Source organism: Cetorhinus maximus, chromosome X (assembly GCF_964194155.1).
Source record: "Cetorhinus maximus chromosome X, sCetMax3.hap1.1, whole genome shotgun sequence".
NCBI lineage: Eukaryota > Metazoa > Chordata > Chondrichthyes > Lamniformes > Cetorhinidae > Cetorhinus > Cetorhinus maximus.
The window spans coordinates 3480646-3494855 of NC_135917.1; the positions used below are offsets into that span (position 1 = coordinate 3480646).

General features: G+C 42.3%; 1 protein-coding gene across 1 annotated transcript in view; it reads right to left on the reverse strand.

Annotated features, from left to right (window-relative positions):
- Nucleotides 1–13867, reverse strand: part of LOC144672730 (complement C1q-like protein 2) — a 40217-nt gene extending 26350 nt beyond the window's left edge. The window contains exon 1 of the mRNA XM_078534681.1: nucleotides 13292–13867. Coding sequence (XP_078390807.1) covers nucleotides 13292–13861 — 570 coding nt within the window. The 5' untranslated portion in view covers nucleotides 13862–13867. The remainder of the gene's footprint in view (nucleotides 1–13291) is intronic.
- Between the last annotated feature and the right edge of the window lie 343 nt (nucleotides 13868–14210).

The window sequence follows — 14210 nt, forward strand, 5'->3', positions numbered from 1 at the left end:
CCTTTGTGTTGATGGCCACCATCATGGGAAGAGTGCTCACCTGCATGGAGCATCAGGCGTGGCAGGCAACCTCATCTCACTGAAATGCAGCAAAACGCTCTCCAGGTTTTGGCTAGCAGGGAGATGCAGGTGGATCATGTGAGGGAAGATGGAGGAAGGTCACATGGAAGTGGGGACTCTGCTCAAGGTACTCCCATTCCTTTCCGTTGCCCTCACCCCACTTCAGACAGAGCCCCACATGCTGCCTCATGTCCCGGTGACAAATTCTTCCCTGCACAGGTGCAGGTAGGACAGTCTTTGGCACCTGCCAGGAGAATCACAGCTGTCAGAGTAGGAGAATGAGCAGCCTGCTTCTAGCTCTGCTGAAAGCACAGGGGTAGCATTATGTAGAAGTAGTTTCACAAGGAGAAATCACTTGGGTGTTTACAAATATGTCACTGTGTCAATTTAAATGTTAAAGAACCATAAACTTTATTTCAAATCTCCATTTTCCAGTCTGCTGCCCATGTCTAAACTTGTAGCAAGTCCGGTTCCCCTAACACCCCTTGTGCTTGCAGACCTACATTGACTTCCATCAAGCAAATTCTTGACATTAAAGTCCTCATCCTTGTTTTCAAACCCTTCCATGGCCTCGCCCCCTCCCTATCTCTGTGCTCTCCTCCAGCCCCGTAACCCTCCGAGATATCCATACTCCTCTAATTCTGGCGTCTTGTGCATTCCCGATTATAATTGTTTCACCACTGGTGGTCATACCTTCAGCTGCCTAGGTCCCAAGTTCTGAAATTCCCTCCCTGAACTTCTCTACCTTGCTTTTCTTCTTTAAGACACTTCTTAAAACATACCTCTTTGACCAAGCTTTTGGTCATCTGACCTAATATCTCCTTATGTGGCTCAGTGTCATAATTTGCTTTATAACGCAACGTCTTGGGATGTTTTAACATGTTAAAGGCACTATATAAACATAAGTTGTTGTTGTTGTCATCTCCATTGTTGCCTTTCACCTGGCAAATGGCCACCAATCTTGAGGAAATGAGCAGAGTAGAAGACATGGGTGTCAATGAGATGAAAGGATTATTGACTGGGAATGCTTTGTGTTAGCGGGCTGTGGCTGTTAGCATGGCGGGGTAGGTATTGGCAGTGGCTTCAGCACTGGTGTGTCATATGGCTTCACAGACTCAGGTTAGCTAAATTATGTATGAGTCTATTGATTGCATTTCTAGCAGCTAGGTGAGCGGCTGCAGGTACCCTGGCAGCTACCAAACTATTTTGTACAGACAAGCATGAATACTTTCTGGTGGCTCCATAGCAGCCGATCATTGCTGGAGTGGAATCCTTTTTGATTGACAGATACTCCTGGATGATCCGAGGGCACCTTGATTGCCACATGAGTGCAATTCGTGACCCCCGGACTTGTGGGGTTCCAACCATTTCAGCAAATCTGAGAGCTCTCTCATTTTAACTGGCCTTATGTGTAACAAAGTGGGTGTAAGTGGCAACCCTGGCAAACATGGCAGTGGTCACTTGGGAGATGCACTTGTGAGCAACAAATTGTGAAATCCTGCGGATATCATCAGCAGATCCCTGGGAGGAGCTGCAGGCAAAGAAGTGCAGGGCTGTGGTGACCTTGATGCCCACTGGCAATGCATGCCCAGCTGGCCCACTTGGAAGGAACCTGAAGATGTCAGCAGTGACCTGCATTGAAAGCCTGAGCGTCCTGAGGCCTTTGTCATGTTGAGAAAACTGACCTTCTGCCTGAATCATACCCTAAGTCAGGTGTATCACCTCCTACGAGCTGGAGCTCTGTGTCATCCCCTCTGTCCTGTGGAGTGGCAGGTGGCTGAGGAGAAGGCTGTACCTGTTGCTGGTGATGTTGCTCCTGGTGCTGCTCCTCTAGGTCCTCACGAGAGGTTCAAAGCAGAGCGCATAAACTGAGCCCATGCTGCAGTGAAGGCTGACAGTAGGGAAGTGCAGATCATAGTCAAAAAAATCCACTATAGCAGAAATTATCTCCAAAGTCTTGAAAATCATCTCTAAAGCAATGAAAGCACACTCTCAGCACAAGTCCTGAGAGTGAAAGTCTTTCACTTAGGCAAAGGAGGAGCTATCTTCCTTCAGTTACTTAAAGACTTTCCAGCCTGTCAATTTCACAGCCCTAACAAACCCTGCTGTGCTCTCGCCTTATTGACCCTGGCATGTTTTAGACAGCGCGGGGAACCTTTGCATTGCAGTTAACGCCAGGATACAGGGTTAAATTTTAATTCAATCGCTACTTCACATATTATAATTGCCAACTTGCCAGTCCCATGGGGCCTCCAAATGTGCACTGGTTAAATGTGGAGGTGAGCACAATATTGTTGAGTTTTCAACGCACCATCATTTTTTTTTGCTGTTTTAACCTCCTACACCCATCCCCATTGCAAGTTAAAATTTCCTCCAATCTTTCTATTTTCAAGTTACAGAGCTTGGCACAGGCTGTGGGTTATTCACAGGCCCCACGCACCCAAAATGCATTACGATACTTGGAGTGCACAAGGCACTTGCCTGATGGTGTTTCTAAGTTTTGCCTCTCACCTATCCCAAATGTCTGTGAATTCATGCAGTTCAGCCTGTGATGCATGTCTGTAATATACCATGAATTCCTCCTGTTGCAAGAGACAGATCCAGGAGATCTCCTGAGAGGCAATACACCTTGTTATAGTGATAATAGACCAGTTTCAGGGTAAAAGGGTGACAGAGATAGCCCTGTTTTCCTATTTTGTCTCAGGATGCACATGAGGTGACTTAGATTACATGGTGAAGGGAACTCGGCAAATGAAGTACACAGAGGGAGACCTCATATACGTGAACAGGTACCCAAGGAATGGAGAGAGGGAGGAAGGATTAAAGACAAGCGGGGCAAGGTAATTGCAGAGTTCAGTTCCACTTGCAATTCCTCAGATACTGAAGCAGTCCATGCTCAGATGCAGCAAGACCTGGACAACATCCAGGTTGGGCTGATAAATGGCAAGTAACATTCACGTCACACAAGTACCACAGAGTGGACATCTCCAACAGTGATGGCAATGAATGATATTTCCATCGTTGAATTCCTCACCATCAGCAAGCTGGGTATCTTGCAGTGAATGACTCAGCTCTTGACTTCCCAAATACTTTCCACCATCTACAAGGCACAAGTCAGGAGTGCGATGGAATACTCTCCACTTGCCTGGATGAGTGCAACTCCAACAACACTCAAGAAGCTCAACACCATACAGAACAAGGCAGTCCACTTGATTGGCATCCCATCCACCACCTTAAACAATTATTCCCTTCACTGATGCACAGTGGCTGCAGTATGTACCATCTACAAGATACATAGCAGTAACTCCCCAAGGTTTATCCCAACCCCACAACCTCCACTATTTAGAAGGACAAGGGCAGCAGGCTCATGGGAACTCCGCCACCTGACAAGTACTTCAAGTCACACACCATCCTGATTTGGGAATATGTTGTCCTTCCTTCATCATGCTGGGTCAAAATCCTGGATCTCCCTCCCTAACAGCACTGTGGGTGTACCTACACCACATGCACTACAGCGGTTCAAAAAGGCGGCTCAACACCCCCTTCTCAAGGGCAATTAGGGATGGGCAATAAATGCTGACCTTGCCAGTGACACTACATGCATGAATTAATGAATAAATAAAATAAATCAAAGCCATGGGACAAACAAGAGATGACAATCAGTACTATTATGTATTATTTTCCCCAATAATTAAATGCTGAAGTACAAACATTGTTACTCGATGCTGTGCTCCCTATGTGTACATGCAACAAAACCCCTACATAGTGCTGCAATAGAATGTCATGTTTGAAGCCCGAGATCTAATTAATTGAGAGATACTAGAAGTAGACAATGATGTCCACTTATCAATGTAGGCACAAAAAACAAGCATTCAAACATGTAATACCTTATAATCACTTGCCATAGTTAACACTGAGCTCTCAGCAGTTTCCACCTATTAGAACTATTACCTCTGTGTAATCTGATCAAGTCACCTTCTGAACATTGATTTAATCCAAATTTCTTCACTGATTCTGAGCTTTTTGGAAATGGTGAAGGGAATCCGAATTCAAATACATTCGTATTTTTAAATATCTCAATCAATTCAACAGGGATTGGGTTTCAATTGGCTTAATTAGCATCTGGAAACCGCTTTGGAATTCATCCCATTTAGCTGGAGTGAAACGCAGCAGAAATCCATAAATCCACTTGCTGCTTAAACATTAACACTCATCTTTATGTAACTTGTATTAAAACCATAAGAGACGCACTGGTTTACTACTGTTAAACTGATTTAAGTCGCTGTTTAAATACCACAAGTAATTTCCAAGGAAATGTTAAATATTTATCCCATAAACTTTATGTATAAGTGAGAGTAAATTGCCTAATTATCCTGTCTTATTTCCATTTAAATGGCTGCATAAAGTTTTAATTTACGATGATATAGTTTGCTAAGTAGTAGCAATTTACACTTGAAGAATTGCATTCGTATTTTGTGCCAGTAACAGCTGGTTTGATGCCATTCTTTGGTGAAGCACATTGAGAAGCTGACCAGAACTTGGCATTTACACTTGCAACACTGGAAACCAATGCCAATAAACAACAAAATCTGGACTTTTGCTCCTTTGTTTCCCTCTTCTCCTGGAAGGTGCAAAGCATTATTGGATTATAGTTCCACATGAACCCTCCTTTCTCCAGTATCTTGCTCAAGTTTAGATTCCTCCTGTCTGACCATAGACAGTGAACATCAGCAGCCTTTTCAGCCATAGTGGGCATTAGAGTTAAGCCCATACCTGTCCTTATCCAAGACGGAAGATCCATCTCCATCTTCCCAGTAACTCCACCTGACTTGCTACTAGTATCTACAAAGATTCCCAGGTCTAGACTCTACTGCTCAGGTTCACATCCATCCTGATGGAAGCTGCCACACCTCCACTCACTCAGCTTTTGGCCACCATTGATACATAAGAGTTTCACTAGAGCCCAAGGAGCAGGAACTCCTGGTTTATGGCATCAGAGTTGCTGGATCTGCCTCATCGCCCTGTAAAGGATGGATAGAAGTTCACTGCAACCAAGTCTTTTCCTTTTTCCGGGGGGTTCTGTCAGTCTCCTGCAGGAATTACAAGGCCGTTTGGAAATGTGAACTTTTGGCCACTGAGTGCCCTTGTAGCTTTGAAAGCGTGCATCACTTTTCTGCAATTTTTTATCATATCAGTATCGATCACATTAATAAATATGGAATTGTGGCTGATAGCAACATGCTTTAGAATGCCACTGTGGTGTGTACACCATTGGATGGTGGGATATGGGCTCAGATCTGCATTTTCCCCCACACAATGAGTTCCTGATCTTAGATAGGCTGTCAGGAAGAGGTACCAGGTTGAGCCGGGAGGTATTACTTCTGAAAGGAGAACAGAACATTGGAGAGTGAATCATTTCTAGCTGCCCTTGCATGCTTGTTAGCGAGAGGGGTGGATGGATGCAGACACATGTGTGCACAAACACACACACACATGTAAAGGAAATTAAGCTACATTTATTAGGCTGAAGCAGAGATCAGCAATCATTGGTACATAAATCAACATCAATGCTCTTTCATTGTAGTTGCAGAGTACATAGGAACCTTTTCAAGTGTCAATGCACAAAAGTAGCTTTTCTAAAGCAATAGCATTGGTGGATGTGTGCTCTGAAACCCCTGGATTACAGAGCTACAATGCGGAAGTAAAAAGGACAAAGCTGGAAGACAGCAGGATGGGCCAGCAGATAGAAAACTCAGCCAGGAGAGTGTACAGTTAATATCAAGAGATAGGGAAGGATAGATCCAGGAAGGTCAGGGCCAGCAGATGAAGAAAGACAGAGCAGGGAGATAATGGGGATATACTGGAAATGTATAAGGACAGAGTAGAGCAAAGAACAAACTATGTACATAATTGAAGTTGACCATATTATTAGTCATAAATGAAGAGCATCCAGGTAGTAATCTGTTTACACCAGCTCTTTTCTTAATTGGGCATTGTCATCCTCAGCTCTTTCACTGAGGATGGGACATACACCAACCATTTTTTCCAAGTCAAGTGGATTGTACTATTTACTTTTCAATTCATGGGAGCAAGGGGAATAGTAACTTCCATATGCCCCATGAAGTTCACACTCAAGCCATTTATCATGATACTATATCCGAATTTTATATTTGTTGTCAAAGAAGTCATGTTTCGTGCACTTTGTACTATCTTCTTAGTATTTTTAAAAACAGGAAATTAGAATGTTCTCCCATCAACTTAGAGATTTGGGTTCAATCCAAGCAACAAAAAAACAATGGAAGTCTAATTTCAATGGAGATTTGATGGTCCAGTAGATTAGAACATTTTCCTTGTTTCTCTTTGTACCCAATTCTCTTATTTTATCTGATGGGGCACTACGTCATTGACAAAGGCAAAGGTTCAAATCAACCCTCAATAGTAAAGCTCTCTCTGTGTAGAGGGAACACACTGGTGGGACTATAGGTTTAGATCGCTTAATTACCAAAACATTACCCTTTTACAGTTGTTACTTGGGTTTAAATATAGCCTGCAAGAGAGAATGAGAGTTTCATTGCTTTCTTGGATGGTGTGGGCTTCTAGAATACTGTGTTTTATGATTTGTACATTGGACTGGTAAGCTGTTGTTCCATCTCAGGGATCTGTTTTTGAATCCAGTCCAACTGATCTCTGTCTCCTGACTATAAGGTCCCTAAATGAAAGGAGTTTGGTTAGTGCCCTAGACTTCTGAATTGTACAGCAAAATCTAATACTCAAGTGGACAGAATTCTCACAGCACCTATTAAATTGCCATAAATTGAGATATTTTCACTAATATTTGGTTATACTCCATGCTAGTGCATGGAATCCAGGACAGTTCTAGTACTATGCCAGTTGCACGGGGGTTGAATTGGATACTTCAGGCCCAACTTGGCTCGGTTTTTGATTCTCCATCCCTCCCTCCCCATGAGGAACAGCACACTCCTCCATTTTTGCACCTTTCACCATGAAGGCGCAGCTGATGCTGGGAACTCACCATATAGCGAATAACAAGCATGAGCCCAAGATTAACCTTTCTGTGCCCCCATATGGTTGTGCAGCACTGTGCATCTGCTGGGCATCAGTAGGCAGGTTTTAATCCCAAAAACCGTATTTCTATTCCAAGGAATACTTACTAAAATAACAAGCTTTGAAGAAAAAAATGTTTTATTGTCCTTGGGCTATAGGTCAATTGATCATACCTGTCCTGGCTGAATACAAAAAAAGCCAAACTGTACAACAGAACTTATAGATCAGGAGCTAATTGAGAAGACAGCATGTTTATGCGTAGAAAGGTCACCCTTCAATGCACAAGCAAATTTCTCCCCTCAATCAGCTCTTGTCCACACACATGTAAAGTTAGCCTCTCTTGTATTCACCCAGGACAAGCCCATCAATCAATTCATAAATAAAAGACAATTGCATTTTATTATATAGAGAAGATGTCACAGACAGCAATGAGGTATGATAAATACCTGCACAAGTAAGGCTGAAGGGATAACTTGCAGGTAACAAAGTCATAAATGAGTTATTGTTGATGTCTTGAGATGATATTCATCATACCATCACTGCTGATTGTGATCTGTTTTAATTATTTCACATGTTTGCAATATAATTTTTAAAGACGTTTTTCATTTTAAGATAATTGTGGAGATGTGACAAACATCTCACAGCTCACATGTTGTGCTATCATTTAAAGTCTTACATTATGGATTTTTGGTAATCTTTTCAGTGATTGTGTCAAATGGGGAGGGTTAGGGAGGAGGAAAGCTCAGTTCCTGGGCAGAGCTAGAATAATTTACTTGTAAGCCCTTATTACTGTGCTGCAACATTGGCAGTTGTAGCAACTGTACATTGCCACAATTTTTCACAACGCAGTTAACTAATTAAAGTAGAATCACAGATCATACAGACCAGAAGGAGACTATTCAGCCCATATTACCTGTGTCAGCTCTTTCAAAGATCAGTCCAACTCCCCGTAAGTAACAGTTTAATTTTATAAATGCCTTTAACTCAACTAAAAGCCATATGTGCAGCAAATTTCAACATATGCACCTAATTAATTGCAAATTGCAGAGAAAGTACCAATAAAGATGGTCAGCATATCCATTCATGAGATAAGGATAAAAGGCAAGTATGAAATGCCACATAATCCTAGATGTTAAAGAGGGAGATACCGCAATACTTACTGGTGTTTCTCAAGTTATCACTTTGTTGCCATATTTTACACTTCACATTTGCTGGTTATTGGCAATCTACAAAGACCCTTCCTGTGACTTCATGAATGGAGGAAATCAGATTTTCTTCCATGAATATGCTATATTCCAAATACAGCCCATCAAATGACCCTCTGCAGGTCATACTCAATCTACTGTACCTTGGACTGAGGAAACATTTGACAAAGTTTCTCCCAACCCCACCACAAAAGTAAATTGATTCAAGTTCCAAAATGACCATTTAAAATGACATTACATTATACATTTCACACCAGTTGCTTTCCTTTATGTGACAGTTAATTGGTCCCATTAGCTCAGGAATCATCATATTTCACACAAAATGTGATCATCCCCATTTGTGCTTATTTTCAATCCCATTCCTTAACACATACTTATTCAGCTCCTCTCAAAAGGTATAAACCAGTACAGTCTTAACCGAGTTTGCAATTCTTTAGTAGATTTAGGATCCTGGAAGCCCAGCTTCTTTGAAGGATTTATTTTCTCTCCAGCTGCTGAATAGTGTTAGATTTCATATCCTGCACATATTACTTTTAGCTTTGACTATTCCTATATTTAATTGGGTGACCAGTAGTAGGTACTGTCATTTGATACCTTGAACATTTTTAAATGGACTCTGGATTTCTTTTAAAAGTTTATTTAATGCTCTTGTGAGCACCTTACTTTTGAAATTGGGGAAATTGTTAGATGTATGGGTCTTGTAACCTCTTTCCACAATATAAGTGTCCCAGCAATTAATAATCAAGTAACAGCTTAAGCTACATTCCCTTCTAGTGACACTTAAAAAATAATTCTTTCATAGGATGTGGGCGTCGCTGGCTAGGCCAGCATTTGTTGCCCATCCCAAATTGTCCTTGAGAAGGGTAACATTGCTGAATGTGCAGTACATACAGGTTTTAAGCCAATACAAGGCTGCAGTGTTTGGTGTCAAAAATAGCAATCACAAGGATTGGGTCCACAGGCAGTTAGCACATCACCCTTTCACCTGTGTGGTGGGTTCAACTTCAGCCACGAGAGATGGGTTGAAATGTTCCTCTTGATAAGGGGCCTATACCAAATGAGGTTGGATGGTCATGACCCTGTTCCTTGTAGACATGCTTGCACAGTGCAAGTGGAGTACTAATTGCCATCAAATTGACAATCTTACTTGGAGAGGTCATAAAGGTGGTTGTGTTGGGAAGTGGAAACATTACAGTGGTGTGCTAGAGGCTGCTCGTCTCAGATTGGGGTTAATACACATAGCTGAGCAGAGTACAGGAAGCTTTACTCTGCATCTAGCCAAACCATACCTAACCTGAAAATCCTTGATGCTGGATACTAGCTGCCGGAAGAGGAAAATTGTCCCATTTTCAATCACTGACAATCTTCATCCTGATGAACAGCAAAATTACCACAAAAGGATGGGGGAGAAGAAAAGCAGGTCGTCGCATTGCCTTGATTTATATTTTAAATTTAAAGCGATGTCAGTTTTATAGGAGAGCACAAAACCAATCAGGTGGAGCAAAGTAAAACAGGACTATAGAGCAGATGAGGGCAGAGAAACTATCACGCACTGTGAATTCACATTTCAAGAAAATAAAGAGGAAAGGGGATGCTTGAGAGAGCAAAGTTCAACTGTTGACCCTGAAAAGACATTGTAAGTCCAGCACAGGTTGAAGGCCATGGGAAGGAACAAGCAAGAAGGTCAAAGTGCTTTACAGAGACGCTTTTGTTTGTTTTTAAGAAGCAATATTTCTAATAAAATAGTACTAAACACAATGATCACAGTAAAATGGGAAAAGCACTGTTACATTGCTAGAAAGAGAGAAAGAGCAGGTGAAAAAGAAATTAAAACCAACGACTATCCAAATATATGAGAAATGATGCAGGGACCAAAGATTTTATGCAATCAAGTAGGTTATGTAGTTAAGCATAATTAATCCCACATCCCATTTGTATTTCTACATCAAATCTGTTGTTTCAAAAAGGATGTTGGGAAGAGCATCAACAAAGCAGTTTAATTCTTGATTTTATTTCTACGCTCATCTCTATTCACAACATTTTTGCCCTCCTGTTACATTGAATAAGGACAGAAAATTGTTGGAATCTTTAAATAAGTGAATGGGACAAATTTGAAAACAAATAATTTATGCATGTAACTGCATTTAATTCAGATGGTTATGTTTTATGTAGAAAACAAGGGGAATAAGATTCAGAACTTGTGATTCTCATGCAGTTACTTGAGTTATACAATGAAGTGAGTGACACTATACTTCTGTTTGCAGTTTGTACCCCAAAAATGTCATATTTTGTTGCATTTAGGATACTTTTAGTTAAGAGCATTCCCCAAAGGGCTTGCAGTATGGCTTATGCCAAGGTAGTCAAGTCACTGGGAGTTATTAAAGGATTATCATCTCTACCAAAAAATGTTTAACTACACTTTTCTTATTTAAACCATGTTAGAATGCCAGTACATGTTTTTGTGTAATATTATTGGCAAAAATAACATTCAGTTCCTTTCCCTCCTGGGTGAATAAGATATTATCCAAAGCGCACTGACTGTTAGTTGTGAACTGAAGTTGAGAAAAGGTGCCTCAGCTGCTCACAAGGCTCTGTCCCTACAATGGTGTCAGGGGCCCCACCCTTTACACCCACTGCTCCCAGTAAAATCAGTTAGTTAGTTCCAACACTCTAGCTCAGAAGCAATGGCTGCTGATAATGTTTCAGGCGACATATTTTCTAGTACCAATCAACAGTAAATAATAACTATTTATATTTAAATAACTATTATTTAGTAGATATTCCATATTTCCACATGCTTTTAGGCTGTAACTAGTTCTTGACAGTGCATGGGGGAAAAGTATGTAGAAAGCTGCTTAAAAGGTTTTGTTCAAAGACTGGTCAGTACCTGGAGCTTTGCACTTGTGCCAATCTCTTTCTTTGCAGCACTGGAGAAATCCCTCTGTGCGGGATGACAGCTTTTGATGTGGGCCTGAATCTCATCAGTTTACTTGAGAGTGTTAGGGGAATCCAAAGCTTTGTGAAGTGCATTACCAGAGAAGGTACAGAACATATGAAGTTTAAACACATTAATTTGCAGATACCTCAAGTTACAGATACTAACAGAGCTTGGTGTTCCTATTTAGGATTTAAATGTGACAAACAGTATTCCAGACCCTTAAAATCCATGCCGGCCAAAGCAGCAAATAAGATATGTAAGAGCAATAGCGTTGAGTTGCGTGGGTTTTGCAGACCAGACTGCCAGAGCTCGGGAGTTGAATGTAACCCACAGGTCTGAACACTCCTGGGTTTTGATAGGTAATTGCAGCCTACCAGTCATAGTCTAAAGTGAATGAAACCTAAACAAAAAGCGCAAAATCTTATCTCCATAAGGTGACTGCCAATTTACATGCAGCTGACCGAGGTGGCAGCTTTGGGTGACATCAGCAGCTTATGACATATGCCAGCCCACACACTCACCACAGTCCTGCGGCAAGTGCATGACATCAGGTTTACACTGAGTAGCAAGACTGCAAGATGATGGATCCACAAATGTTTATGAAATAGGATATTGTGGCTAATGAAACGTTAAACTAAAAGTCCAGATGTTTCTCCATGGCTTTTCGTTAGAGCTGAGTAGTAAACAGCATTGCGTTTTTCCAGGTGTGTAGTCCAGCCTGGAATGAATGCTACTTTGATAGGAAGTGACCACGGGCTCATGCAAGATTTCCCAAATGCAAAACAAACTAAAATACAGTTGGATTATGGGGGACAAATACAAAAAAAGGCAAACACTTCTCTTCCTTTACACAGGTTTGATGTACACTTTACACTTTTAACGCAGAATTACATTGAACATATTTCTTGCTTGTCATTGCAGAATAATTATATTAATAATAATGATGTATAATATATACACACACATTAAAATGTATACACGATCGTGGGATTTATAAACAGTGGCATAGAATACAAAAGCAAGGATGTTTGGATAAATCTGTATAAGCCACTGGTTCGACATCAGTTAGAATATTGTCTTCAATTTCAGGCACTCCATTTTAGGAAGGATGTCAAGGTCTTGGAGTGGGTGCAAAGGAATGTACCAGAACCGTACCAGGAATGAGGAAATTCAGTTATGTGGGGAAACTAGAGAAGCTGAGGTTGTTCTCCTTACAGCAAAGGAGTTTAAGGGAAGATTTAATGGGTGTGATAGAGAGAAACTATTCCCACTGGCAGGAGGGCTGGTAACCAAGGGACACAGATTTCAGATTTAAGTTAATTGACAAAAAAAGCCAGAGGAAATTTAAGGATATTTTGTTTTGACTCCATGAGTTGTTATTATCTAGAATGCATTGCCTGATTGCCTCAAAGTGATGGAAGCAGATTCAATAGTAACTTTCTAAAGGGAATTGGATGTATATTGAGGAAGGACATTCCAGAGTTATGGGAAACAGCGGGGGTGAGGGACTAGCTCTTTAAGAGATCCGCAAAGGCAGGGTGGGTCGAATGGCCTCCTTCTGTACTGTATGATTCTAATGATACATATATGCAACACTTCTGCACACACAACCCTTTCTAACCGCACGGACCTTTCGTCTCTTTGAACTCTCTTTAGAACTGTGTCCTTATTTCTGTCTGATGCATGGGGCCAGGCTTCTTCTAAGTGATTGAACATCGCCCCGTACCATGGAAGGAAAGGCAATAAGTGGGGAGAAAGGAGAGTGAGAAATAGCTAAAGAACGACAGGCAAACTTGGAAATCCATCCAGCAGCCACCCTCTCCCCCCAGCAACAACTCCCCCCGAAAATCAGTAGATTTGCTCTACAACAAACGAACCTTCCCTGAATATGAAGTTAAGTGTGTCTTGACTTCTCAAACCAGGTCGTTCCAGTATCTCTGTTGAAGTTTGCTGGCTAGAACTACGGAACTTTTTCTTACTGAGCAAAACTTTGCAAGCTTCTGTTTCTGAGTGTCGGACTTACCTGGCCATTCTTGCACAGGTCTGCCCACATACTGGTCCCGTCCCCTCCTCTCATCAGCACATGGTAAGTAAAGAAGTAGATCCCGGGGACCGTGCAGGTGAATTTGCCCGTTGAAGCCTCGTAGTGGTTTCCGACGTTAGTCACAACATCGTCAAATTTAAGAATCTCGTAGCCTTCGTGGGGTTTCTTGAGCCCGGCGTAAAAGGCGATCTTCGGGCTGTGAAAGGCTGTGCTGAATGTCCCTGTCCCGGATCCCGGTGGCCCAGGTGGTCCTGGTTTACCCAGATCCCCCCATTCGCCAGGTGGACCTCTTGGACCCGGGGGTCCAGGTTCTCCCGGAGGTCCCCTGGGTCCAGGTTTGCCTCGGCGTCCCTGGTCGCCTTTGCCCCCGTGGATGAAGGGCGGCGGGGACATAACGGCGAGGTCCTGGATGGCTTCTGCCGCTGTGGAGCTGGGCTTTGGGCTGTAGGGGTCACAGACCATTCTGCAGCTGCCCAGCATCTCGTAGTGGGCAGACGCCTTGGAGCTTTGGACCAGCAAAGGGATGGCGATGAGCAGAACCAAGACCATGGCCACCCCAATGGCCACTCCAATCACTCGCTTTCTCCGGCTGATCCTGGACGCAGCCAGCGTCAAAAAATCGTCTTCACTTTTGGAAGTAATGGTGAACGATTTACTGGAGACCACCGCAACAGAGAAAGAAAAAACAAAAAAATCTGATCTGTCGAGAGACAAGGAGTTTCTGGAAAAGAGAACAGGGTTTGCCAGAGAAAGTTTTGCTCTAGGCTCCTTCTCTCCTGCCAGATCCAATGTCCGTCAGTGAGAAAAACAGTGCGAAGTGTCTGCTCCGAGAGGCTGCTGGAGAAGGTCTGACGAGGGAAAAGGGGATTTTGTGGACAATCTGAGCGACCCCTGCCTT